This window comes from Lates calcarifer, linkage group LG21, assembly GCF_001640805.2.
Source record: "Lates calcarifer isolate ASB-BC8 linkage group LG21, TLL_Latcal_v3, whole genome shotgun sequence".
NCBI classification, from domain to species: domain Eukaryota; kingdom Metazoa; phylum Chordata; class Actinopteri; family Centropomidae; genus Lates; species Lates calcarifer.
In genome coordinates this window covers 7,407,859-7,434,511 of record NC_066853.1, presented here as the reverse complement: position 1 = coordinate 7,434,511, position 26,653 = coordinate 7,407,859, and the positions used below count along the sequence as shown (strand labels likewise).

Below are 26,653 nucleotides of genomic sequence, written 5' to 3'. Positions count from 1 at the left end.
AGCTCAGCATATCAGGCCAATTGCTGTCAGACAATCCAACAGCCACTTGGTTTGAAGTGTACTGCTTGTGCTGCGATGCGTGTCTGTGTCAGTCTCACAGTCTTACAGCCTTACTTACTTTATTCTGAAGGCACGTGAACAAAATAGTCATCAGTGTTTCACTGACTTGCCAAATAACTACAAGAATAGCCCTGATCATTCAGTGCATTTATCAGGGAAAAAGACCTGTGAACTGTGAGATCAGCATTTGCTACAAAATAAATTTAGCTTGGTCAGATACTGTATATATATATATATATGCTGATCAGTAATTGCTACTGTCGGTCACAAATGGTATCGACATAGCCTGAGAATAAACAAAGAGCAATGAAGTAATTACTGTACTTTTAAACACTGAACAAAATCATTTATAAGCTGCTCAACTCTGAAATATGAGTTTATTTTTCATACTAATATGCACCATGCATCTAATATAAATTTAGTATCTTATTGGTTATGGTTATTAAAAGTGCCTGATCCTGTACTATAAGCTGCAAAAACAATATCCAACACATCCTCCCATGAAAAATCTCTGGCTTTGTGGTGATGCTGATCCTACGTCTATATTTAGACGATGCAGGTGATAGAGGGGGAATATGTTGATATTCTATTTGGGTCACCTTTTAAGGTCACTCATGCACACCACCAAACAGCCAAATCCAAGAGATGATGTGGGAGTTTCTGCTCTGCCAAAATAAAAATACTTTCCAGCTCCAATTCCTCATACTTAATATTCTCCACTGCCTGGTACACATCCCATCAATGTACTTGCATTTAAGGTGGTTTTTGTGTTTATGTTCATGCACCTTCATGCAGTCAGAGTAAAGCAGGTGATGACATTTCTGTTCAGTTTGCCCGAGAAGCATTCGCAGGTGTGCTGCTTTTTCTGCTTTATACTTGTGCTTGTCTGGCTGTGGAGAGTCTGAAGCCCTCTTTTTTAAAAAATTTAGTCCATTCTTTGTTCATTTTCCTTTGGCATGGTAACCTGCAGCAGGGCCACCACACTTTTCTCTATGTTTTTAAAATATTAAAACAGGCAGTTTTATCATTAGGCCCATGTTGAAGAATACTGTGGATCTTGCTCTCTTAGCACCTCATTGTAATCATTTTTGAGAAGATATTCAGCTGGAAAAATTGTTTTCCTCAGCAGAGAAGCATGAAATTAGGTGGTACAGAATATAACCATGGAGGGCATTGACAGTCTGTGAGAAGTGCTGGCTCATGCAGGACTTCTGCTATTCATATCAGAATCTGTAATAGAGATTGGGGTGAAACTGGCTGAGCTAGTCCATATATTCATTGAGGACTTTGTGAATGTATTTATAATTCAAAATCCTCAAATATATATGACACGGGAAAGGTATTACATTTAAATGTTTAATATTTTATTAGGTAAGGCCTAGCAAGTATTTTGTAAACACTTGGGTTCCCTGTGGGCTGCATTGCTACACAGAGATTGCCATCACAAAAAATTGGGTTTTGATATTGTTAAGAGCTGAATGAAAGCAAATGGCATCTAGAGGGAGAGAAATCGCATGGTAGCTGATAACAGCATGTAAAAATCTATTTTCTTTGAGGTAGAAGGCACGATGAAAAGAAGCATTCCCTTTGACAGAAATGATCCTTTCAGCAGTGAGGACCACCATCATCCGCAAAAGCATAATTTCTCCGTCCCTCTCTGTCTTTCATGCACACTCACAACCATACACACAGGTCTCATCAGGACCACTGCTTTCTCTATACCTTCTTGTATATCCACCGTGATTCTCATTTTCTGCCCGCCACTTCACTATTCCCCTGACACAGTCTCGGTGGGATAATAGAGAACTGAAGGTCACGACTCCCTCTTGATTTTTTTTTCAGTGACTTCCCTAATACAGATACAGACAACGTGAGAACGTAGATATTACTCTCCATAGGCTCACTTACGGCTTAAGATGACAGAGATGAGAGCTGTCTGAAATGGAAATTGGGAATCTAGCAAGGGGTGTGTTTGTATTTGTGTGTGTGCGTTCGGATATTTGCATTCCTTACAAGCGGCCATCAGGATACTTTTATTTTTAAGGTATCAAAGAATTTTACTTTTTGAGAGGGTACTTGGGAGTTGTATTTGTTATTCATTCACTGAGTGCTGATACTTTAATCCACCTTGAGATTCTGACTATAAATGAACAAATTTTCACTTACCGAATGATAACATTGGCAACTATCTGATATCATTATTGTTATAGTAGCATCATGCTCCAGTGTCACTGTTCAAATATCACTCTACAGACAGGACAGTTGGGCTGAATATTGAAATCTACCCCCTGTAACTACACCAAAGAAGACACACAGGAGACTTTGATATTTCCATGGAGACTGCTCTGTGACAGAGTCTAAGTTTATCCTACAGCTCTATCACACCTACAGTAACAGTGGGATGGTCTGCTTTTGCTTTTGCTGGAAAGTAAGTGCTTGGAATGTGTTGATGGATGTTTGTGTCTGTGTGCTCACTGAGGGTAAAGGAGCAAAAAGGGCAGGTCAACCATAAAGTCTACTGCATGACCCAGTGCTGTGATGGGAAATAGAGCACCTGCCTGAGCAGAAGAAACAATGGGAGTGAAATTTTCATGCAGCTGGAAGTTGGAGGCTGTGTCACATCAAACCCTGGTTTTCTTTCCGTCTTTACAGATCACGTGAATGCTTTACTTAACCTATATTAATTCTCTCTTCACTACAGTTGCTGCCTATGCTGTCAGAACTGCTTTCTCGATTGCAGCCTATTCATTCTCATTGTTACACACCTGCCTGTCTTTATTAGTACTCAGGGATCATTACAGTTATCAGCCTGCAGTCCATTTTAACAAAAGCGCCCTGTACTGTCAGTGGTTAACTTGGGGTTCGTGTGTGGTGTATTGGTAGCAAAACGTTCCTGTGCGCGTGCCTCTGTTTGTACACACTCGCGTGCGTCAACATGCGCGCGCACTGCCCATATCCATGCCCTTGCCTGCGTCGTGCAGCTCATTACGTTTGATCCATGCGGGGCTCCTGCGCCTGCACTCAGCACTTGGCGGACACACGCGCAGGGCAGGCAGTGGTGCGCTGCTGCTTCTGCTGCTGTTGATACCGCGGGGCTCAGTTCATCACAGTCCTTCAGTCACGGTGAAGCAGTTTCGGATTCCTTCAGTGCTTCGGTCGGGGATGCGCATCTGGACCGGAGAGTGTCCCAGGGACAATTACGCGTGGAGGCGCTCCGCTTTACCTCTCCCTGTTCCCCTGTGTCCACAGAGGAAATAATCACACCGGTTGAGGACAGTTTGCCTTGTTTTTTTGTTTTTGTTTTTTTGACAGAATGGCGGGCGCAAAGTGCCTTCTGAAAACGCCGAGGTAAGAGACTGCTTGTCATCCCGGGATTTAAAAAAAAAAACGTCGATGATCATCGTCGCACATTTACAAACGAAATCAACATAATGTCTATATTGGCACTGAAACTGTGTGTCTGGAATACAATAGTGAACATTTACTTGGCAGTATTTTTGTTGCATCTTTGGTGCCACTTTAATATTTGTCTTCAATATTCCATAAATGGATTTTGACATTTGTAGCAACCTAATAAAATATAGTACTTTAGATATTTTTACAGTAGCACTGGAATTTAATAAATGTAAGGCAGCAGCACAGTATCTATGTTCTATGTTGTATTGAATCAAAGCATAGTGATTTTTTGACTGTGCAAAGTGTGTCAGTGAGTGTTGAGTGTTGAAAAAGCGCACCAAAATCCATGCAGTGTTGCAGTAAAGCCGCTCTCACAGTAGACTGTCAGTGTTTGTGCAGTAAACAAGATATTCCAGCTTTCCTGGCCAGAGTTAAAACTGGTTTTCACATCTTAGTTTGCTCCTTAATAAGCTTTGGGCCTTTCTGCTGATTTCCTCTGTTGTTGGCTTCTTCAGTCTGCAGACCCTGAACTTCCCACACTGATTATTTAGTCCAGGTGAACGCTTTCCAAAGCAGTGAAATCCGAAGCCTAAAACAAGAAAAAGTTCCCCGTTTGTGCACCAGTGTAAGCTGTCCTCTGAAGTCTGGCGAAATCCTCAAACCACACAAGCTTTCACGGTAAATTAAAACCGCGGACCGGGGGCTGTCCCTGAAAGCCAGACATTTTCAGGGGGTTAATTGTATCCTCACATCTGACTTGTGCCTGCTGGGTACCCGGGGACCCGGGAGCATGAGAGCGCGGCTACCTGTCAGTCATCCCAGTGTCGTGACGGAAAGGTCGTTAAGCGCAAAGATTAGAAAGGAGGTCGCGCATGACGAATCAGTGCTGCCAGTCTTCTTCAGTGTTCTGTGAAAATTACTCAACATTTGCATGAACATCACAGACAGCTCCAATTTGTTCAGTTTTTTTTATAGTGTTTTTCACTTCTGTTTTTTTACAGTGTCACTCGCTTCCAATTTTCTGCATGCATCCAACATATTCACCGCAGAATCATTGCCTGTGTGTGTCTATGTCTGTGTGTGTGTTGGGTGTTTTGATGTGTAGCCTCGCAGATAGAGCATCCTATTTAAAGCACATCACATCCACTTATCTCCAGTACATCATCTTTTCAGTGTGTCCAGCCATTCACTGCAAACTCACTTTTCCCGTGACACAATTATTTACATCAGGCATGTTCATTAACTGCAAATAGATACAGTTGTGTGATCCCTGGGGGGCTTTCAAAACGGAATGCTTTTAATTTGCTTTGAAATATGTGGATTACAGGGAAAAAAACAGCTGCTCCTATTTAAATATGCATCTCCTCTTTATTTTGCAAATTGATCCTCATTAATGCCATTCCAGATAAGCTTCGATTTGGCTTATCTCAGTGAAAGCATGCATGGTGGATTACGACGCCTTCCTGGCATTTTTTTTTTTTTTTTTTTGTTCAAGCTCGCCATAGTCTGAGAGACATTATCATCACTACAGTTTGCAGAATAATGTTGTCTTATGCACCAAATGAAGGTCACATGTTGCCTTATCCCTGTTTGTCCTGCTTTAATCCTCTGTTGCCACTGCTGTTAAAGTCAAATTTCATGATTAGGCACAGTGACCATGAATTTTTGACACTGTAATACTTATTTACATACAGTATGTGTGTGATATTAGGTTATTATCTCACACAGAAATTGGAAACTGGCTGCAGGGTCTCCTGAACACACTGATAGCCTTCTGCAAAAAACTAAACAAAACAAAAAACTGCAATTCACTAATGTGTCCAACAAGCTTTGCCTTCATGCATGGGAGAGTCTGTTTCATGAGTATATTTATGCAACTCATGCAGAGGCAGAAGTCATCATAGACATCCCTTTAGAAACTTAGAAGCTACAATGGCTTCCCATAAATAATAATGTGATAAAAAGGTCTTGACATCCAAAGACCAACATCTAAAACTCTTTGTACTCATCAATAAATAATAGGAAATGTCACCTTGCTTGGCCATAAACCGGTACATTTCTGTAAGTGTGAAGCTGTCCTGACTCTGAATAGCTAGTCTGGGAATAATCTAGGTGAAAGAATTAAGTATTCAGCTCAGAATATTCAAATAGTTCTCCTGTCCGACAGTGGCTGTCTGGTTAATTTGCTGGAAGACTGCCACTTGCTGTACTGTATGAACAAATGTGACAAGCAATGGGCTGCTCCAGTCAGAGCAGAGATAAGCCATCCTTACTGATCCCAGACTTTTTGAAAACAGGAGGTGTTGAGCATCTTGACAAGAACTTGCTCTGACAAAGTCAAACCTCATGCCCCTTTTGCCTTGCAGTAACTTCCAGTCGTCTGCCATGTTTGAAGGCTCGGAGTCTGTCGAGGTGGAGGGATGCAGCGCAGACAGCACCGTGGCCTCGTCCATCAGCGCCTGTAAGAAGGTAAGACCAGACCTGGATCACATTTGTTTTATGTTGGGATGGAGGTGTTCATCTCTCTCTATGTGTGTCCAGCTGTCTGTCTGCTCTGACCACTTCACTTTTTTTTCTCCCTCTGTTCATGAGCGTGTGCACCTGTCCGTCATATCTGTCTCCTCGTCACAAGCTGTTTGTGTGCTTCCAGCAATGGAAGAGATTTTCATTTCCTCCTCCGGGGTGCTAGTGACACCCAGGGGTTGTGTAATAAGAGGAACAGCCATGCCCTCAGGTCAGCCCAGTAGATTTATCATCTCCCAGCACCAGAGAGACAGGAGGGGAAATAGTACAGATCAGTGGGCTGAGGTGGAGGCTATATTGAATTTCCTTTCAAAGTGTGTGTAGGTCTATTTGTGTGTGTCCCTTACTGTACGTGTATGTGTGCAGGTGGACTCGCTGGTGTGTGGTCCTAATTAGCCCAGCACTCATGATCTTAACTGACTTCCACTCCAGTGTCCTGCAGAGGCACAAGGTGACGGCTTTGTTATAATTGGGCCTCAGGCTCCGCTGACCCGTGCCAGCAACCTCTGATATGATCACTCTCAGTGAGATCAGCTGAGTCTACGTCACCTTTACCTGGCCGTGGGCCTGCACAGATGGCCTATTCCTGAGGGTGCAAGCATAAGGGGGTATGATTTGACACTAAAAATACACAGTGAGATGAGAGAACAACACACATTTGACATATGACAGATATTGCGTAACTGCATAAGAATTACCTTATGTATAGCATGTTATTTTAATCGTTCGTACCTGCTGTTTTTTTACACAGAAAATGTCCTCCCTCTTGTTTCACAAATGAATAGATATAAATACACTATTTGGTCAAATCCTATCATTGTGACAATCATCAGGGAAATGTTAAGATTCACCTTTGTAAATACATTGACATTGTAATGGGTGAATTTTAAAGCAGGCAAGTCAATAGTCTTTGAGTGAGTGATCAGCAACACACTTGCTTGTCATTGACAAAAGCTGCTGTGTGACTGTAGGTTTCATACAAAAAAGCCTCATTGAGTGTTCCCCCAAGGAGGAAACAATAACTGTTGTGTATATACAATGTGCAGTGTCTGGTTAGCTGACAGATTATCGATCCTCTGTCACGGACACTTATCCTGAGGCAAAGGTTCTGGAGAAAGGTCAGATGATCCCATCAAGCAGAGGGACACACACACACAGAGGCTGGCAGATGAAAGTGAATGGATGACTCAGACAGTGTGTGTGTATGTGTGTGTTTGTTTGTGTTTGTTTGTGTGTAGTCATACAGTATGCTCCATGCGTGTCCACGTGTAGTGTGCTTTCAGTTCTGCTGTACCTGAGCTGGGTTTTTATCTGTGTTCTGCAGGTGCTGTGCAGTAACAGCGTGCTGGACTCGTCCGAGTACTGGCTGAGGAATGAGAAGGCTCTGTGCAGATTGGGCCTGCTGGACGACGACACGGAGGGCAGCTGCACCATGGTGAGTAGCATACTGCGGGTGATGAAACACGCGTGCGCTTTTGGCAACAAAGATGGACCAAGTCATCATGTTTAAGGCCTCAAATGGCAGAAGTAACGGTTTGGACTGTGAGGCCAAAATAATGTGGGATGACGTTTAAAAACTGCACTCTCTTCATTCTGCTTCCTCTGAGTGGCTTGTAGGCATGGAGATGGTGAAAGAAATGTTGTTGCAACAGATTGTTGATGCTTTCTTGCTGCTATTTAGCTGAAGGGTTTTGCTCATGAGGGTTGATGGTGCATTGTGATGAGAGAAAGCGATGCCAAAATGGGTGTGACTTAGCCCAATACAATGGCCATACTGACATTACTAGGTAGTGCAACTAGAAGATATTAGTTACCTTCCTCTAAAAAACAAACAGTGCATGTATAATTTTTCTGTATTTTTTCCTTTTACTGCGATTTTTCCATAGTGTCGAAGTAGAAACTTAAATACTCAATATTACTTTATATGCTGCAACAGCTGGTGCGTGGAGTTACTGGGAAAGGCAGAGTTGCTGTTACACACAAATACATCTGAACATCTGTGATATTCCCTGTGTAGCGCCGCACCTTTCACAGCTAGCCACATTGCAGCTCTACTGGAGCAGTTGGCGTTAAAAGAGAGACATAACAGCACGCTTAACTTCCTATGTTGCTGCATGCTCATGTGATGTTGTATTTCAGGGTGTGTCAGTGCTTCATGTACTCAATGGAAAGGAAATATCACCGTAAATGACAGTTCATTCACAAATGACAGCTCCATAAACAATGTTACCTCTGATGTTTGTGCTTTTCCACTTGCTCATGTTGGCATTGTTGCTGGTTCTGTGCATGAAAAGAGGGGTCTGGCTTGTGTTTTGCATTCTTGAAAATGGGTTTGAAAAGTGCATTTATTTTTGCTTCCACTTATTGAATATGATTCCTCATAAGCACTTTGCTGCTTGAAATAGACATAAGTTTTTTTTCTTTTGAGCAGATGTTGTAAACTATGCAATTTCATTCTGCAGTAAGATTGTCAAAAGCTCAATTTAGTCTCAGCAGGTACCTGGTAATTGAGCTATTAAAGGAGGATGGTTTTGCATAGTAGATGTAGCATCTCTGTTGTGTTAATTTTATTACACACTGTGACTGAAAAGAAAAAAGCTGTTATAGAATGGTCTTTATAGTTCATCTCTGTAATATTGAGTATTTAAGGTCTCAAAGATTTAGTGAGCTTGACTCTCTTCCGTAAAGTCTCCGTAAAGTCTCCATAAATCTGCCTCTACCCACTTTCTTCTTTCAGGACTCTCAGTGTGACAGCATCAGTTCAGGCTGCCAACTCAACTTCAAGTGACCTTACAAGTTATGCCTTTGAATTTGGTTTGGCTGACAACAAGAATGCTGCACTACTGTACACATTTGTTTAATACATTTATTTTAATCACATTGATTTTTGCATATGTGTTGAATACAGTTACCCGAAGATAGTAATCAGCTGTGTGTGTAGCAGTGCTTTTCAGCATGATAACATTCATTTAATGAAAGCTATTTAAGCCTCAATCAGAATGCTTAATGATAAAAATGGTTTGCTTTACTCTGAGTCTTATACTGTATTTACAGTGTTTTAATCACTGCAATCATCACCCTCTATTTTATTACCATTTCTACTAACTCAAAGATTATTAATCACAATCTGCAGCTCTCTGACATACATACATCAACATGACAAGTTGTGGCTGGTATTGATTTTACCGTGTGAGTCTGTATGGCAAAATGTGTCCCTGAAGACACCTACTGTGGCGGGAATTACCACAGAGGCACTTTTGAGTAATTGGAGAGGTGTTTATATGTCAGTGTAGATTATATGTCAGTAGAGCGATTGGGAGTACGGAACCCCCCCCCCCCCCCAAACTTTACCCCCCTGGACTAGATTGTTTTAAGTCACAGATGGCTGTATCCCAGTCCTCTGTAAGACATTACAGGCCATCTTGAAATGGGATCACACCAGCCGCAATGCCTGTCAATAATGTAGTAATGACTACTGAGTGCTCATGGGTTGGAACGTCAACATGTTGATGGGCGCGTGGTGTGATCTCATCGCAAGATGGTCTGTAGTACATAATGTTGTTAATGAGCCATTTTCAGGCTCTCCTTGCCTTCTGTTGAGTGCATGCTCTGATAGATTTAGCAGAAATACAAATCTTGAAGCATCATGATGAAATTTTGATGGTTATTTAAGTTGACATAGAGAAGCAGACTCTTACATCTTGTAATCAGTCTTTATAATTCTAACTACTGAGCTTTTGGCGACAAGCTCATGTCTTTATATGTCTTTGTAAACATGGTGTTTTTAATCTGAACACTGATTTTCACCATTACACCAAAACTCCAACCAGGCCTCCGGCACCATTTTTACATTTCCCTTCTTTACACATTGTTATGTATCAAAACATTTTCAGGCAAGAACATTGAAGACAACTCACTATAACTGGCTTTTAAACACATATAAAATTACTTTAAAGAAGGGTGGTTATAGTCTACACAAATTACTCATGCATTGTCCTCCAAAACATATTTTTAATTTGACATTTAGCAAAGGTATTCTTGACACTGTGGATGTGGGAATTTATAAAATACATCAAGAAAGAGAGCTAAAAAGAGAAAGGCTTTTAGCTGCAGAGGACACACATACTTAATCCTCTCTGTCACCCAATTCTGATGTGTCACCTTTGATCACTCATTCATTTTACATTGCAAGTTAAGCATGAATTGCATTCAGGATTTACGCCACACAGGCTTGTTGTATGTCGGGAGGAATAACAGGCAAGTGTATCAGTTCAGTTTTACAGCAGGAGGTGGTATGTGTTGTGTGATATAAATTGGATCAATGCTCTAAATAAATGAGTACCAAACCCAGATGTTTTTTTTTTTTTTTTTGTGGAAGATGAGATTTGCTTCAGTGTCCCTGTTGTTGGCGGGTCTCATTAAAGTACGCACCTGAAATACATAATCGCCTCTCCATAATAACATCATCTGAAATGTCGTTTCTTCATATGAATGACATATTCACCCACACTTCACTGATGGCCTAATAATAAGCCTGGATTTCATTCCCTCAGGGGTGAAGTCAGTTTTCACCTTTTGCTGCAAAATATCTTCCGTGCTTCCCTCTTTGCTGCTTTCTAGGGTTTTTCTGAAATCATACCTCTAGACTCAGAGCAGAACTATGTCTGAGCCATGACCTATACCAGGTTTAATTGCAAGAGCAGTCTCACAGATCTGGATTAAAAAATCTTCACATAGAGAAATCCTGAAGCACAGTACAAGCATGACCTTACACATGGCTGTAGAGTACTTCTCCAGCTCTTTTAATTCATAGCACAGTTAATGTCTTAATGGCAGGTCAATGTTAAGAATAATGAATAATAAAACAGTGATTAAACACAACAAATACCATAACAGGGCTTTCAAGCCTTATTTAAATGATGCCATTAAAAGTTCCTGCAGTTTGTCCTCACCACAAAATCATTACATGAGCTAGAGTTACTTTTTTATCTTTAACTCCTCTGTCATGAACTGTAGCTGGTCTGTCGTCTGCAGAATAAATGCCAGTAACACACACAAAGTGTTTTGACATTTTTTCCCCCATACTCCTCCCTAAAACATGCCTCAAGTGTTTGATAATCATTGCCAAGGTAACAGGAATAGCAGTAATTTAGCAAAGAGCACCGTTCTCACACACTCATGTCACACTTCATAAGTGTGAGCAGCCACATCCTGAATTGAATGTTCCTGAAACCAGCTGTATCATCTAGGACAAGATGTACGTAAGACTCAAACAGCTGTGTGTGAGGTCTATGCAAGAGCTTCTCAGAGGTTTTTAATATTTGATACAGCTCACCGTATATACCAGTACAAGTTTTGGCGAGTACACTGCTCGTTCATTAAATTTTTAGTGGATTTGTGGAGGGCAGATGGTCTGTACATCAGCCCAAATGCTATGCTGACCATACAGATAGAGTCCCATAAAGTGGATTTATGCATTGTAGCTCAACGCCTTTCCTCTTCATCGTTCTTTACTTGAAATGCTGTTTGCAACGAGTGCCAACCTGAGAACAAAGACATCACTCGTGCCGTCTTGTCTCCGCAGAACAGGCCCCACTTCTCAAACTCCTACCTGAGTTTGGGATTATGCGGACAGTTTTATCTTCATTGTTCTCTTTGTGAAATGTAAAAACAAAAGCAGCTTCATCTTCACAGTTTTTGTTTAAACAAGACAATGGTCATTTGTTTTCTTAACTGTGCATCTGTTTTCTATGAATCGGGGGGTGGGTGGGTGGGCGGAGGGCGAGCAGATGCAGCCCGTCCTCCCCGCAGTATCACTCTTGGACTTTTGACGTGACAAATTGCTCTTCTGACTTTCAATTCTCCATACGGCTTTTCTGCGGTTTACGCAGCCAATCAATCAAACGGGAGCTCACGATTGATGACAGTGTGTGAGAAATAAATTCTCTTGTCCTGGTCTGAACTGTACTGGGAGGCAGAAAAGACAGCTGAGAGTGGAAAACAGAGGGGGAGAAAGAGAGGGTGAGACAATGAACTGCTGATCCCCAAAGAATGAGAGGAGTAGCCACAAAACCACACACAAACATTGGAAAATCTGTTAGTGGAGAGTGATAGAAAAAGACGCAGACCACAGGGTAATGAAGAGAGGACTTTGATTGTTTTCATTTTGTTGACTTGGCCTTTTTTTTTTAGCTTTAATTGACCAAAGCAATTACTGTATTGAATGGAGTTTTTTGGGGATTTGGTTAAAGGTTAAAAACAGCATACTCTCATTTTACTGGAAGCCAGCTATTTAGGGATACACCAAATGAACCCAAATTAGCTCCATTAGGTTGAATTTTCTAAGAACCGTTTGTTTGAGAGTCAGTAAAACTCAGTGTTTATGTATTCAGGAACAGGAATAGTCCCAAACAGTGAGTGCAGAAGGCCAAAAAACTGTGAGCTAAATAAAAGATAAAAGCTTTTTCTGCGTTTCGCTCTATCACCCACCTCTGGCTGCATCATGTTGTCACCTTTGATCACTCACTCATGTTTTAATGCATGAAGTCACAGAGAAGTGTCATGTTGCTGTGATAGTCACACTGAATTCCATCACACCCCTGAGAGATTTGACAGGGTGAGCGTTTTGAGGAGGAAGATTGCACCTTTATTTATTTATTTTTTTGCAATGCAAATAGTTTCCTAATCTCTGCATTTGATTTACATCTTGTATTTCCCTCTTATTGATGTATTTATTTAATGAGTGTACACAGGTTAAAACAGAATGAGATTTTAAAAAAAATTAAGCAACAAAAGAAAAAAAACAAGAGGGAAAGCAATAAAAAAAACTTGCAGAAGTCAGTATGAGAGTGTACAGATTTTTTTTTTTTTTTTACCAAATCTATTCAGTGAAGTATAACTAAGTCTGCAGTGTCCCTCCTCAACACTGTCCATTCCTCTCTGTTGTCTGTCTTCCTGCTTTGAACCTGTAGTCCCCTGGAGGAGAGTGATCCATTCATCACCGGATTCAAACACTTTACACTCAGGTAGTGTGTTGTGTCCTGACCTATCCCTTCCCAGCCCAGAGAGAGGGAGAACAGAATAAATATGCCGTCAAGCACGGCAGGAGCTCTGACTTACAGCAGGATCAGGGCAGGAAGACAAACCTTCTCCTTCCTTCTTAAACCTAAACCTCTCCTCTGTGCCTTTTACTGTAGACTGTCCGTCTGACATGATGAGAATCTGCAGTCACTGGTCTGAAGTGTAACCTCTTCTATTAACAGTAGAAGTCCTCTTCTGGTTAATACTAGTTTTCATGTGTCATTAAAAGTGAATATCTGTAAAAAGAGTGTAGAGATGACTCTATGGTGCAGGCAGGGCTGGATTAATATGCTTGGAGGCTGCAGAGCAAAAGTGAGGTGTGGGGGCCCTGGTCCAACCTCCCAATCAGTTTTAGATATTTTGATTGATTTTAGGCCAATTCTTTTTGGAATATGCACCATGTAATAATAAGGATATCAAGTCATACAAAACCCAGACAGAGACAGAACAGTGTCCCTGGGCACATAATTGATATTTTACAGGTTTGTTTTAGGAGGATTTGATTTCTGTAGAAAGAAGAAAATAACTTCTGTGGTATTGAACACCATAAAATGGGTCCAGGATCAATTGATAAGGTAATAAAGTGTCAAAGAAGTCAGTTTAATGTTAAGTTACTCTTTAAACACAGACATCTTATTTGATATGCACTGTTATCAGGAGATAGGATAAAAAATGTCTCATGGTGACACATAGCATTAAAAACACAGTGGAAAACATTGTGATGAAAACATGTCTTAGCACTTCTCCAAATGTGAAAACAACACATTAAAATTTATTCATTTCAAAGTCAGCGGAAGCTCCTAAGCATCCAGCAATTGACTGCTCATCACCTGCTGTTAGCCAGTTTCATCATAGCCCTTAAGAGGTTTTCTTTTTTTTGTTCTCTTGTATGATCATATGAACATATTTCTCTCCATATTTACTGATAAATGTATGATCCTCTGGTGACTATATACATTTACTGACCCACAGGGGAATGTATACACTCCCCAGAGACACTATACATCCTCTGTTTTTTTACATATCCCATAACATATCCATATTATTCATGCCGTGAGAAGAACCAGAACAGCATCAGCTTCTTGACGCTCTCTTTAGCCCGGGGCTCCAAGCTGAGCAATTCACAGCCAAACATTATTTGTGTTAGTGCATGTGTATGTTTGATATTCAGCACTCATAACACCGCATATAACCTATTTCTTTTAGAGGTGGAGAGGCACGGCTATTGATCAAGTACACACTGTTTTCACATCTGTATTTGAGGGATGGTACATCCTACAATATCTCAGCATGTACTTAATGTTATGAACACAAAGTAAGGCTGTCTGCAGTACGTGAGATCAGCATGCCTGTCTGGTCTTTACACCAGCACCGTGTAGCTTGTGGGTCGCATCACAAAGTTAATATGGCAGACTCACTGAGCCTTAATGCTGTTTCCCCCAAACTTAATTTGAATTAAATTAAACTTAAAATGGGGTATAATTAAATTAAAAACACTTTACAATGGAGGGAGCTCTGTTGAACCAGAAGGGTGTTAATTTAAGACAGCCACAGAAGACAATGGCAGTATTAATGCAAGGGTAAAGGAACTTAACTATGAATGTATGATCAATAGATGCCTGTAGCATGTATAACACCAGAGACTGTGAGGAGTTGTTTCAAGTAGCTGTACTCTATTGTTGCATTTGTAAGAAAGACAACACAAGAAACAAGCACGTAGTAAAATGAAGGGCTAAATATGCGGCATAAGAAACATAGTTTTGTGTTTCATATCATTAAAAAGAGCAAAAAAAGAAAAGAGCCACACTTAAGGAAAAAAAGGGAGACAGAAGGAGTGAAAGCAGCAGCTGTGTGTGGGAGGATCAGAGTAGTGAGCAGAGAGGGAGGGCTGCTGAGGAGGAGTGAAGCTTTGATGGACAAAGGAGACTGAAATGTTTGTAATGGTTTCTTATATTGACCACGTCTGTGCACATAATATTGCATTGAAACTGTGGCTAAGTATCTGCATAAGCTGTTTTTGGAGGTGTGTGTTTGTTTTGTGTGCGTGTGTGTGCAGGGGAAAGAAAGAAATCTGCCTGCCTGACAGTTTTGTATGTCCAAGGCCAAATAGGATTTTATGCATAAATAAATTGGGACAATTGAACCCTTGTGTGTGCTTCTGCATTGTCAGTGTCTTGGACGCACACACACTGTACCTCCAATAATAACATTCTGTGGCTGAATCTGGCTGTTGGGTCTGCGGATCAACACCCCAACCAACTGAGTGGTTGCAAAAACAACATAGCAGCTACTGAGCTCGCACATCAACAGAGCTACCACCAACTCCATCTGCTGATGGAAAATGTGTAATATGGTTGAAATCGGGTTTATTTACTAGTTGCACTGAGAAGCTGTAACCTCTTTATTTCATTGCATTGGGAACAAAACACTAACAGTGACCCTACATGGTCTTCCCTTCAGTCCCTAAGATGGCGTTCATGTTATCCTACAGAAAGATTTATTCAAGCATTCGCATCTGAGGCTGAGATCTCCATTGCTGCTTGTCCAGTTTGGTCTTAGCGGCCCATCAGCACAGGTGGTCAGAGTCACCCTGAGTTTCACTTGGGCTGGCTGGGCCAATGTCGAGCACAGCTGTAGCTTTACATGAGCTGAGTACCTACTGAAGTGAGAAAGTTTGGAGAGACACTGCGATCTCTGCTGCGGCTATAGTTTGAAACATGATGCAGTGGGAGAATACAGTTGTTTATATCAAGAGGGTTGAAAGTAGATACATAGTTTTTTGTATGGACATAATAAGTATTTAAATTTGATACTGGTTTTGATGCTCTGTATCTGCTTGATCTGTTAAATAAGTTCACCCTAACAACTCGAGAGGTGATAATATGTCAGTGTTGTGTTTACAGCTTGTTTCTGCTGACCCCGAGTGGGCCAAAAAATCTGTTTTTGTTGATTTAACTGTGTCAGTTTAGTCGTCCAAACTTACCTTCAACATTACTTCTCCTAACGGTGTTGTGACTACCTATGTCTCTTGTCTGGAGTACTTTTAAAACCCCTGAGTGTATCACTTTGCTTTCACTGTATCAATTTAGCCTCACATCAACCTATTGCTTTCACCATCTCTTTCTTTCACTCTCTCGCTCTTTATAGTCCTCAGCCGATGTTTACGTGGTCAGTCCTTCAGAGACAGGCTGGCCCGAGCTTGCGCCATCTAGTATGTCTGTGAAAAAGTGATAGAATCAGAGCGTGTCCCTGGGCTCGTCTCACACATGGACACAGAGATGACTAGATGGTTTTCTGCGTCCCAAATTTAGAACAACTGCCTCTTGGCTCTTGCCGTCTGACGGGGTTAAATTGCTTCAACCCTTCTCAAGGTCAAAATCGTGGATCACTCGCCTCGCTTTTTTCTCAAACTGTGTGTTATCTGCAGGCGAGGTGTTGGCAGGCGGAGGGGGGAGGTGTTGTCACTGCTTTTCTGGGATGATTTCCAGTATTGGTACAAGTACTGCCGAGGTTCTCCTGAGCAAGGGCATCATACCTCCTGTTCTTCTGTTGTGGTGTGAATAGAAATTGAAGAGCTCTGTAGCCAAATTGCTTGTACATGTATTATACAAACATGCTTTTTTTCTACAACAAAATAAAACAAAAATTCATTATTCCACACCAAGAACAGCATCTAAGTTCACAGTAGAATGACTAAACTAAGGTTGTGCGTGGTAAAATCAAGCCATTGTCTTTGTTTTCAGTCAATGGTGCAGAATAATCTCAGGTCTAATGTGTATGTCATTGACATTTAATAGCTATTCTGACAAAAAGGTCCTCATCACATTCACTAAACTGATCTAAACAACAGACAAGCAAATGAGCAAACTGTTTGCACTCCTCAGGCTGTTATTTTGAGGGAAGGGTAACAAAGGATGAAGCCTCTTGGTATTCAGAGAAATGTTACAGGTGACATATGCAGTCCATGAAGGGCAGAGGAGGAAACACACACACACACACACACACACACCACACACACACACACTTAGTTTGATCAGGGTGAAACAGGAAAACCTTTTCAAATATTCTGTCATTGTCAGCTGCCATTGACTTCACATTTTTTATACTTGACTGATTCCCATTTCCAAGCTGCAGTTTTCATCACATTAGATGTGATAGTTTGGAAAATATTATGTTTGACTGGAGGATACCAGATTGGAGGTGAGGGGGGAAATTGGCCTGTTCTGAAAGTACTGCATTACTGCCTCAGCTGAAGTAGCATGTAGTTTTTGTTGTTGTTGTTGTTCCCTGGTTTTGTTCCTTCTTAATCTTAGCTCTCACTTTGATGAAGCAGACCCCAACTTCCTTTTAAAGGAAGGGAAAATGCAAAGTGCAGCAAAATTACAGCTATTCTGAAATATAAACTCACGAGTATATTGACCTATTTATTGCAGCAGGTTTTTTGTTTTGGTTTTTTGCTTCACTTTCAGATCTGCAGCTAGAAAACAAACAAAAAACATGACATGATTTTTAAAAGAGAAAACAGTAAGGAATATACATAAACCCTGATGCTGGATCTGTTGTGGTGTCTATACCTTGACATGACTTTCTGGGAATAGATCTTGCTGAATACAACACAAATAAATGAAAAGATTAAAATTATGCTATCTCACAAGCACTGAGGATGCTTAGAAGCCTGGCAGGATGAATCAAGCGCACCTCAGGTAGTTCAAGGGAAATTATTTCAAACAGTGATGTGTGTCAAGATGTGATTATTTGCAACTATATATATTTTTTTCGCAGGTTTAGAGAGCAGAGAAGGGGGGGGTGTAGCAGCAGGTAGAACGGATATGGAGATGGCAGAGGTAAAAGAGAGACAGCAGGATCCCACCTGTGCGTGTTCTGCATTGGAAAGACTGAGACTGCCTCAGTGAGTCACATTATGTCTAGGTTTGATTAGCGATGACAAGCATGGTAGCATTCAGATGTTCAGACATTCAGACATATATAGAAAAGTATATGTTCGTGACTGAGACATAAAAATGTGACTTCTCCCAGAGCACTTCACGGTACCCTGCACACACAGGCTGAGTATGGGTGCTCAAGTGGGAACTAACTCCCCCTTCCCCATCAAATGCTGTTGGTGTCGTGCTTTATCCTTTTAGCCACACAGGACTAACTTGGCTATGCCAACTTAGATCAGAGGCTGTGCGCTGTAGAATCAAACAGCAGACGTTGGACAGTCCCAGACTCCCAGCACTGACATGAGGACTCCATCACAGACCATTAAACCTGCAGCCAGAGGTGAAGGCGAGTAAGATGGGAAGAGAAGGGTGCACCGAGTGTGACGGAGGCAGAGTGAAAGAGTGGAAGCAGAGGGAGAGGAAAGCGGAAGAAGAGAGAGAGAGATAGTTTACACCTGCTACTTGCAACCCCTGAGACATGGACATCTTCTTAGAAAGAGCTCTGCCAGTGAGAGACAGTACCTTACAGTGGTTATTCAGACACGACAGACACCTGCTGTAGTTTTTGAATGGTGAGTTACTCAGAGGAAAGCTATCATTCTGCCTGGTTTGTTGGATTTGTGACAAAGACGTGGCACTTCATAGTCTACTCCTGCGCAGCTTTTGTGGTAAAATCTACTTGTCACTATAATGCTCTGTGTGTCTCTTTCTCTCTCTCAGATCTGTTTTGTAAATCTGGATCCTCAGAAAACGGACTGCCGTGATGACAAAAGCATCAAGGTGAGCTCATCCTCATTGGTGCTCATTCTTTCCCTCCTCTTGCCCCTCCTGCGTGCTCCCCTTTTCTTTCCCGCCCACTTTTCATCTCCCAGGAGTTCATTGTATTTCACATATAAACATTGGCTCAGTTGCCATGGATTCAGGATCATTACCCAGAATTAGAGGGCTGATTTGTTTAGATAATATGCAGATTTTGCAGCCTTTTGCAGCTGGTGACGGCAGCGGTGGGCGATCAATAATCATTCCACATGGATCAAGACTTCTCACAGGAAGGATTTTATAATTATGTGTCTCTGAGTTAGAAGCACACAGAACACATTATGCTCAGTTTTGAAGTTACTTGAAGAAAAGCTTTTTTTGTTATCATCTTGCTTATCTCCCTGTGCTCGGCATGTCTCCTGCAGAAACTGGCATCAGTGTCTCAAGATCTGCCAAAGCTCGTTGAATTACTTACCGTCCACCAGCCGAAAGAAAATGAGATCCTACTGCTCGGTGGCCTAGAAGCCTCAGACGCCTGCCAAACACACCCACACTTCCCATCTCAGGTGAGTTTGCAGTGATGCTTTCAAATCCTTGCAAGCACTTTCAGCCTTTGAATTAACTGGCCTGGAGTACGAGGCAGAGAGTGCAAGCTGTTCTTTACTTTTGTACAGCAATTTTGTGTGATTAGATTTGAACCTTTTGTGCTGGAAAAAATCCAAAGGAGGAAGCACATTCATTTTATCTTGTCATTCTCCCCCTTTCACTCCAATAATAACATCTCCACGTCTTCCATAGTATAGAACTACATGCTACACAGAAAATCAACATTTGCATATACAGGAAACAATAAACGACTTCACAACAAAGATTTTACATTTTCATTTCAAAATCCTTTGAAACTTTAAACATACATAAAAATTAAACAAACTATTATGGCTGACTAATATCCTGTTGTGTTTTTATTGGAGTTTATCTTTAAATACAGTCTTCTCTTCCAGCCATTGACCATCTCATAGACTTTTTGAAACTCACTAAATACATCACTGCATAAAACCACTGTTAGAATCAATGCCCAGCCTGAGGAGTCTGCAGAGACAATTAAACTTGCATGAGCAAGTCCAATGAGTTAATAGTATATTGAATAAAACAGGGAAGAACAGGCATGGGAACTACATCAACTCACTAAAGATTTAAGATGTTTCTGATAATATATAGAGTATATATCTCATTTGTGTTCACAGGAAGAACTTTGTATATGATGTGTGCTTATGTGTGTGCATGCATAATTGGTATCTGTACATGTTCCATTCAGGGCGGGCAGCAAAGAAGTACAGGAGTGTGCCTGGTTCAGTGTTCAGGGCAAAGACGCTCCACCCAACCCAGCAGCATCATCTTTGAGATCAACAAGTTCCTGATCGGCTTGCAGTGGGGAAACGAGCGGCAGCATCAGCAGGGCCGAGCAGCAGGTCAGCGGGTTGAGGACGACACCAATCGCTCCATCTCTTCCATAGAGGAAGACTTCCTGACTGCTTCAGAACACCTTGGAGATGACAGCGAGGATGACGGCTTCAGAAATGGTGAGCCTCATTGCTTCCACCACAATTTGTTTTCAACTGCATTTGTGTGTCACTTGTCAGGATCTCTTAGATGGGTTTTTGACATGCTGTATTGCTGAATATTATTATATTGGCCATTTTTTCTTGAACCACTGTGCTTAAATAAGAAGAACATTACAGATGTGTGACATGATTGTCTGTCACTGTGTATTTTGAGAGAGATTAAGATCCAGCTACAAATTTTAATTTTCAAAAAGTCGTGTAAGTTCATCTGCATAAATTCCTGTGCATATTCTAACATTTTTGCACTTTTTTATGCATTGATTGAAGCTTAAGATTTATATAAATGTTATCAGGCATAGCTTAATTAATTATAGCTGCCTTAAAAACACTGTCCTTTGTGTGACCCAGTGTACAACAGCACAGGGGTTAAGGATTTCCTCCCACGTCTACTTTTAAGGACAATAGTTTCATTGCAAAGTGAGAAACAGTGAAAAGCCACATTGACAGTATTAAAAAAGTCAACTACTCTGACATTGCTGACATCAAACTAGAACTGGCTATTTAATATTGTAAACATTATTGTAGTTGTGTTTGTTTTTATTGAGCAGACATCAAGTTTAAAAAACTAATACAGCACATTTAGTAGAATTTAATCCTGTATTTCCTGGTGGGGTTGCAGCAAAACAACTGAGGTGGTTGTATAGCAAGCACTGAAAGATGTCCATAGTGACTGAGACTGTGTAACACAAGAGAGAAGTATATATTTATTGCCACAGTTTTACCCCAGTGGTGAAATGTGTTTGATGAAAAATAATTATCTGAAATTGAATGGGACAAATAAGACATAACCTAGCTCAGTGAAGGGGAAAACAGGGTAATATTCTTCTCTTGCCATGACACTTTGGAAACTGATGGAGCTACTTTCTAATCAGAGTGGACATTTTTCATTCCCTGTCTTTCTCTGTTTTCCCCCTCTCTCTTCGCAGAGCCAGACAGCGGTGATCTGGCAGAGAGCTTGGTAGAGGTTGCACAGAAACACTGTGTCAGACTTGCATGTCAGAGGGGAAAGCTGGCCCATCACCAGAGCAGGGAGGATGCTGAGGTGAAGAGGGAAGGGCATCAGCGAGCAAACCTCCACACTAAGGAATCAGCTGGTCACTACGCCACCAATCTGGCAGAGTCAGTACTGCAAGACGCCTTCATACGCCTCTCTCAAGATGAAACCTCCTTTGTCTCTGAGGCTGCTGTCAGTGTGTCCCTTGCAAGTCGTCCATCCGACTCCACCGGTCCTTCAAAGACCAAAGAGCCTTCCCGGCAGCGCACCTGCTCTTTTGAACTCCCCAAGATTGTTATAGTTCAGAGCCCAGACAGTTCTGATGGAGCTGCAGAATGGCCAGAGACCCAGGTGTCTCATGTGCCTGACCAGGATATCACTGCCAAAGCCAGAGAGATGCCAGAGAATAGAACACAGGCTCATATTCCCCACCACAATGGAGGACACTCATCCAAGCATGTAGAGGTGGCTTTGGCCTGTGCTGCCAGTGTCATTGGCACCATTACTACACCACAGCTGACAGAACAGCTCGCCATGGAATCAGCTTCAGAGGATGACACAGAGGAGGATCTGCAGGACGCGGAGGAGAGAGGTGACTACTCCCTCTCCTCAGCCATGTGTGGCATGGCTCAGGTAGCTGGTGCTGTAGCAGCTGTGGAAATAACGGAGGAGTCAGGGGAGAGCGGTGATTCTGACGCTAGATTCTGCTGAAGTCTACACAGCATCCCGGGGTCTGATGTCTGCCGCCGAGGCCTCTGCAGCCTTCACGCTGCACTGCAGCGTAGCAGAGGGCACCAGCGTCGAAGCATTTCGTGCCAACATTGCTGAGGTCCTACACAGGGAAGCAGCAGAGGTGCTGACTCAACCACAAGGCTACAGAAGTGTAGCTCACTTGCTAGAGGCCACACATAACAAGATAGTAGATGGCATTACTTGTCCAAAAAAATCCTACATGGATGAAAGAGAGGTGGATGACTTAATAAATGAGGTTGCAGACAGCCTGTTTAAGCATGCTTTAGAGAAAGCAAAAAAGAAAAAAGAACTTGAAGGGACTGGAAAAGATGCACCAAGCCTCCAGGTTTGTCTGCAGGACAGTGTAAACAATTTGCTGTTTGATATCCTTTGCCTGACACAGAAAAAAATCAGTCACATCTCTAGATGTGACCAAGGGTCAGTTGAGACACAAGAGGGTGATACTTGTTATAGGGAGCCTGCTACCACCAAGGAGAGCAAGGATCCATTAAGTCAATTACAGTGCTTAGTTGGCCATAGCCAGTCCACTAATAGTGAGAACCACAGCAGCACGCTGCACTACACAGATAAGCTTACCATGTTTCCTGGGCCGAAGGAGAAATACGTGCTTGAGGAAAATGATCTCACTGCATCTTCTTCCACAGCACACAGCAAAGAGCAACAGCAGCAGTCCTCGTGCAGACAAAGTCAGTCTAAATCCACCTCCTTGCCTGCCAAGGACTTCACTGACCACCAGCAGATCCAGCAGGGTAGTGGTGCCATCAGAGACCCTTTGAGTGAAATCTCAGTTCACAGCACAGAGAAGAGGGGGCGACTAGTGACAGGAAGTGACAGCAGACAGGCTTCCCTCACCCCCCAGTCCTCCCTCAACTCTTGCAGTTCTCTGCTCTCCTTGAGAATGGACTCAGAATCCAGGACACCTATTACCTGTTACGCTGATGATTTGGCTGCTACAGTGGTGTCTATGGCCACAGAACTAGCAGCCATTTGCCTGGAGAACTCCACTGGGAAACAGCCTTGGTTCTGTGCCCTAAAAGGGACGTCTGCTGAAGGGCCAGAAGCCTACTTGATCCCTGCTTGCCGCACAGTACTCAGGAGGAAGGAGGGTCAGAACAGCAACGCCGCCTCCAAGAAACATCGGGCACCACGCCTGAGTGAGATAAAGAGAAAAACAGAGGAGCAACCAGAGCTGATGGAGCGGCTTGTAAACCGGGTGGTGGACGAGTCAGTGAACCCAGATGAACCGCAGGATCCATTTGCCCTCTTTGCCTCAGAAGTCACAGCCAGGATCATGAACTGCCCTGAGCTTAATGTGGTAGACACTTCCAAAACAGGCCAGCCACGCAGCAGGTTGCAGTGCGAGAGGTGGAGCCGAGGGAAGGCATCCAGCTATGAGAGCATTCCAGAAGAAGACGCAGACCCCTCAGGTACACCCAACACCCTAGGGCCTGGCAGTCGGTTAGGTCAGAACTTGAGTCGTGGTAGCTCAATCTCCAAGCAGTCCAGCTGTGAGAGCATCACAGATGAATTCTCACGGTTCATGGTAAACCAGATGGAGACTGAGGGCAGGGGCTTTGACCTTCTGCTGGACTACTACGCAGGGAAAAACGCCAGCAGCATTCTGGCTGCAGCTGTGCAACAAGCTGCATCAAAGAAAAATGGTCACCTGAATGTCAGGGCCTCATCCTGCCTGTCCAAACAGTCTAGCACAGAGAGCATCACAGAGGAGTTCTATAGGTTTATGCTTCGGGACATGGATAAGGAAAATAAAGAGTATGGCATTGCCAAGACTAAAGAATGGAGCAACAGCCTGTTTCCCCCTTCTCCTAGGACACCCTTCTGCATACGACAGTCTTCAGTCCCAGACCGGCGCTCCTCAGACTCGCGGCTGACTGTCAACTCACCAATTAAAGCCAACTCTTTTGACGGATTTGCCCGCAACGTACATGGAGACACGCTGAATATCTACCCCACCAACTCAGTGTCAGCCATGGGATTGTGTAAGTCAGATTCCTGCCTCTATCAAAGGGGTAAGACTGACCAGATTACTGATATGCTGATTCATGAGACCTGGTCCAGTTCTATTGAGTCCTTAATGAGAAAGAACAAGATCATTGCTGATCCAGAGGACAGTATTGAGCTGGAGGCCGCAGGAGATTCCCAGCCCCATGTGCAGCAGTTTGCCAATCGCCTGGCGGCTGACATAGTAGATAGTGGCAAGTCTGCACTTGGGGGGCAGCAAGATGTAGCTGGGGGCACGCCTGGGCCTTACCCACAGCCGCACATGCCTGTTGGCGAAAGAAGGAGGGGGTTCAAACAATCGCACCTAAGTTGTAGTCGGAGCAGGTCCAGCCAGGAGCAAGCCATTACTGGAGTAGGGTCTTTGGCTAGTGACAGCAGCGTGCCCCGCATGAGGAGCCCCAGAGATGTGCCGCTGATCCACATTGAGGGAGATCAGAAGGATGAGGAGACTCTTTCAAACCTGGAAAGGACAGGAGGAGGACCCCAGGAACCCCCCCCAGACACGTCTGCTACCAAGCGTACGGAGAGAGCTGCAGCAAATGGCAGCAGGTATTACACTGCTCACAGTCCCATGCAAAAGTCAGACCCTTCCTTCAGGCACAAAGTTTTTTATAGCCCAGCAGCAGAATCATCATACTGTAAATATGAAATGTAGAGATGAATCTGTCTGACAAGAGAATAAGAGAGAAAATGAAGAATTACATGCTCATTTTTAAAATAAACATTAAACATCTGAAAGAGTCAGCACTAAACAAACATATTCCAGGCCCTACAATTGTCCAAGCATACCAAAGCTATTTTTAGAGGTTGATCAAAGAGTGGCAGGCACACAGAGGATCCATTCACAAGGGAAAACTAATCTATTTTAGCAGTGTGTAAGGTTTGACAAACCTTTGGCTAGGCTGTGACTCACACTGTCTGGGTGATGTACAGTGTGTGCAGAAAGCTTTTAGTGGCTTCATCTTTTATCCACTGTGGAGCTGTGGAACTCACCTTGATCGGTACAAGCTGCTCTCACACTTGGCTTACAGACTAAAACCACTAGACACTGGTGTTTAGATTGCATTGACTCACATTAGCTGAAAGCTTGTTTGAGTTGCTTAAGTTGTTTAGGGGCAGGTTAGCTGAAAAATGCTGTTTATATAAAGTCAATTCATTTGTAATAAGTGCATGTAGTCCCTCTGATTATTACATTATTAGACATGGCCAGACGTCTTTCTCAAACCAAACTGACATTTTAGCAAGAGAAGGACCCAGCAAGGTGGCGAGATTCACTCTAATTCTAAAGACTCAAAGTGTCTGTGTGGCCATTCAGAGGAGGCAGCAGAGCGTAGACTCTCCCAGAAGACATTTTAGTGGATATTCTGGGGGTAATGAAGACTGGAGCAGTTCATGGTGCGTCTCAGTCTGGAATCAAATGAACCTGCTGAAAATGTGTATGTGGAAAGAGATGCTAATGTGCAAGAGAGGTACATAGAGGAAAGTGAAACTATAATATTAAGATGTGAGGAATCAGGTGAGATCTGTTGGTCTTTTGAGTGTTTAAATGACACTTAGATCAGCAGAATAAAACATGTTCAATAGAGTGTGAAGAGGAAAACAGCTGAACGGCTCCCAGGCAACAGGAGAGTCACAAGACACACTCCTTTTCACTTTATAATACATGTAATCCAGGAACAAGTGGAGTGCATCTGTTTGTCCCTTGTGTAAGAGAGGAACTCAATCACTCGCCTAGTCAATAAAACCTGATTTCCCCCTGGAATTGTCGAGGATGGCAGCCCTCAATCATCTGATTATGACTTAATTTAATCAGTTTCATGAAAAACACTGAAAATCCAACAGTGCCTCTGGGGAATGCAGTTAGCTGATGCATTAAAGATATTGAAATGAATTAGCTTTCTATTTATGTAGGACATAGTTATTTCAAATTCCAAAGGCTTGTCATTTGTCTGAAGTTACTGCACTGTCTATCATTGTTAGAGCAGAAACTGTCCCAATACTGCCTTTTTAAAGTGTAATTTTAGTTTTAACAAAACTTGTGTTTGATGAGGAGGAACATTGGAACAACACTGAAAAAACAGCCAATGTTAACCACACATTACAGCAGACGTTGTGCACATCTAGTCGAATGGTCATTCCCACCATCTTGCGGTTTGCTTTCCCCAGCAGTGAGAGGGACAGGCCAACTGCGGCGGTGGCTGCAGTAGTCAAGAGGGACAAGCGTTCTATGAGTGCTAGCAGTGAAGAGAGCATGGGGAGCTGGTCCCATATAACCCCCGAGGATGACCCCCACGAGGAGACCAGTAGTTTTATCCAGCTGAGCGAGGGGTCAGTAACCGTTGCTCCTTGATACCGCTCCAAACGCTGCCACTCCCACCCTCACCCCACTCTCATTGGCCCATTGCTACTGACACTTGTGCTCTCCTGTGCCAATGCCAGTTTACTCCCTGCTGCTGCAATATCCACGCCTGCTCAGGCGGCGAACGGCAGAGATGTCACTC

The 26,653-nt window shown here is 42.7% G+C and overlaps 1 protein-coding gene across 1 annotated transcript in view; it reads left to right on the top strand.

The window, feature by feature from the left end:
• The first annotated feature begins 2,997 nt into the window (after positions 1-2,997).
• sphkap (SPHK1 interactor, AKAP domain containing) overlaps positions 2,998-26,653 on the top strand; it is a 27,381-nt gene continuing 3,725 nt past the window's right edge. Inside the window, 9 exon segments of the mRNA XM_018660056.1 lie at positions 2,998-3,408; positions 5,823-5,925; positions 7,304-7,414; positions 18,723-18,782; positions 19,187-19,327; positions 20,077-20,341; positions 21,310-22,073; positions 22,075-24,701; positions 26,319-26,480. Coding sequence (XP_018515572.1) covers positions 3,374-3,408; positions 5,823-5,925; positions 7,304-7,414; positions 18,723-18,782; positions 19,187-19,327; positions 20,077-20,341; positions 21,310-22,073; positions 22,075-24,701; positions 26,319-26,480 — 4,268 coding nt within the window. The 5' untranslated portion in view covers positions 2,998-3,373.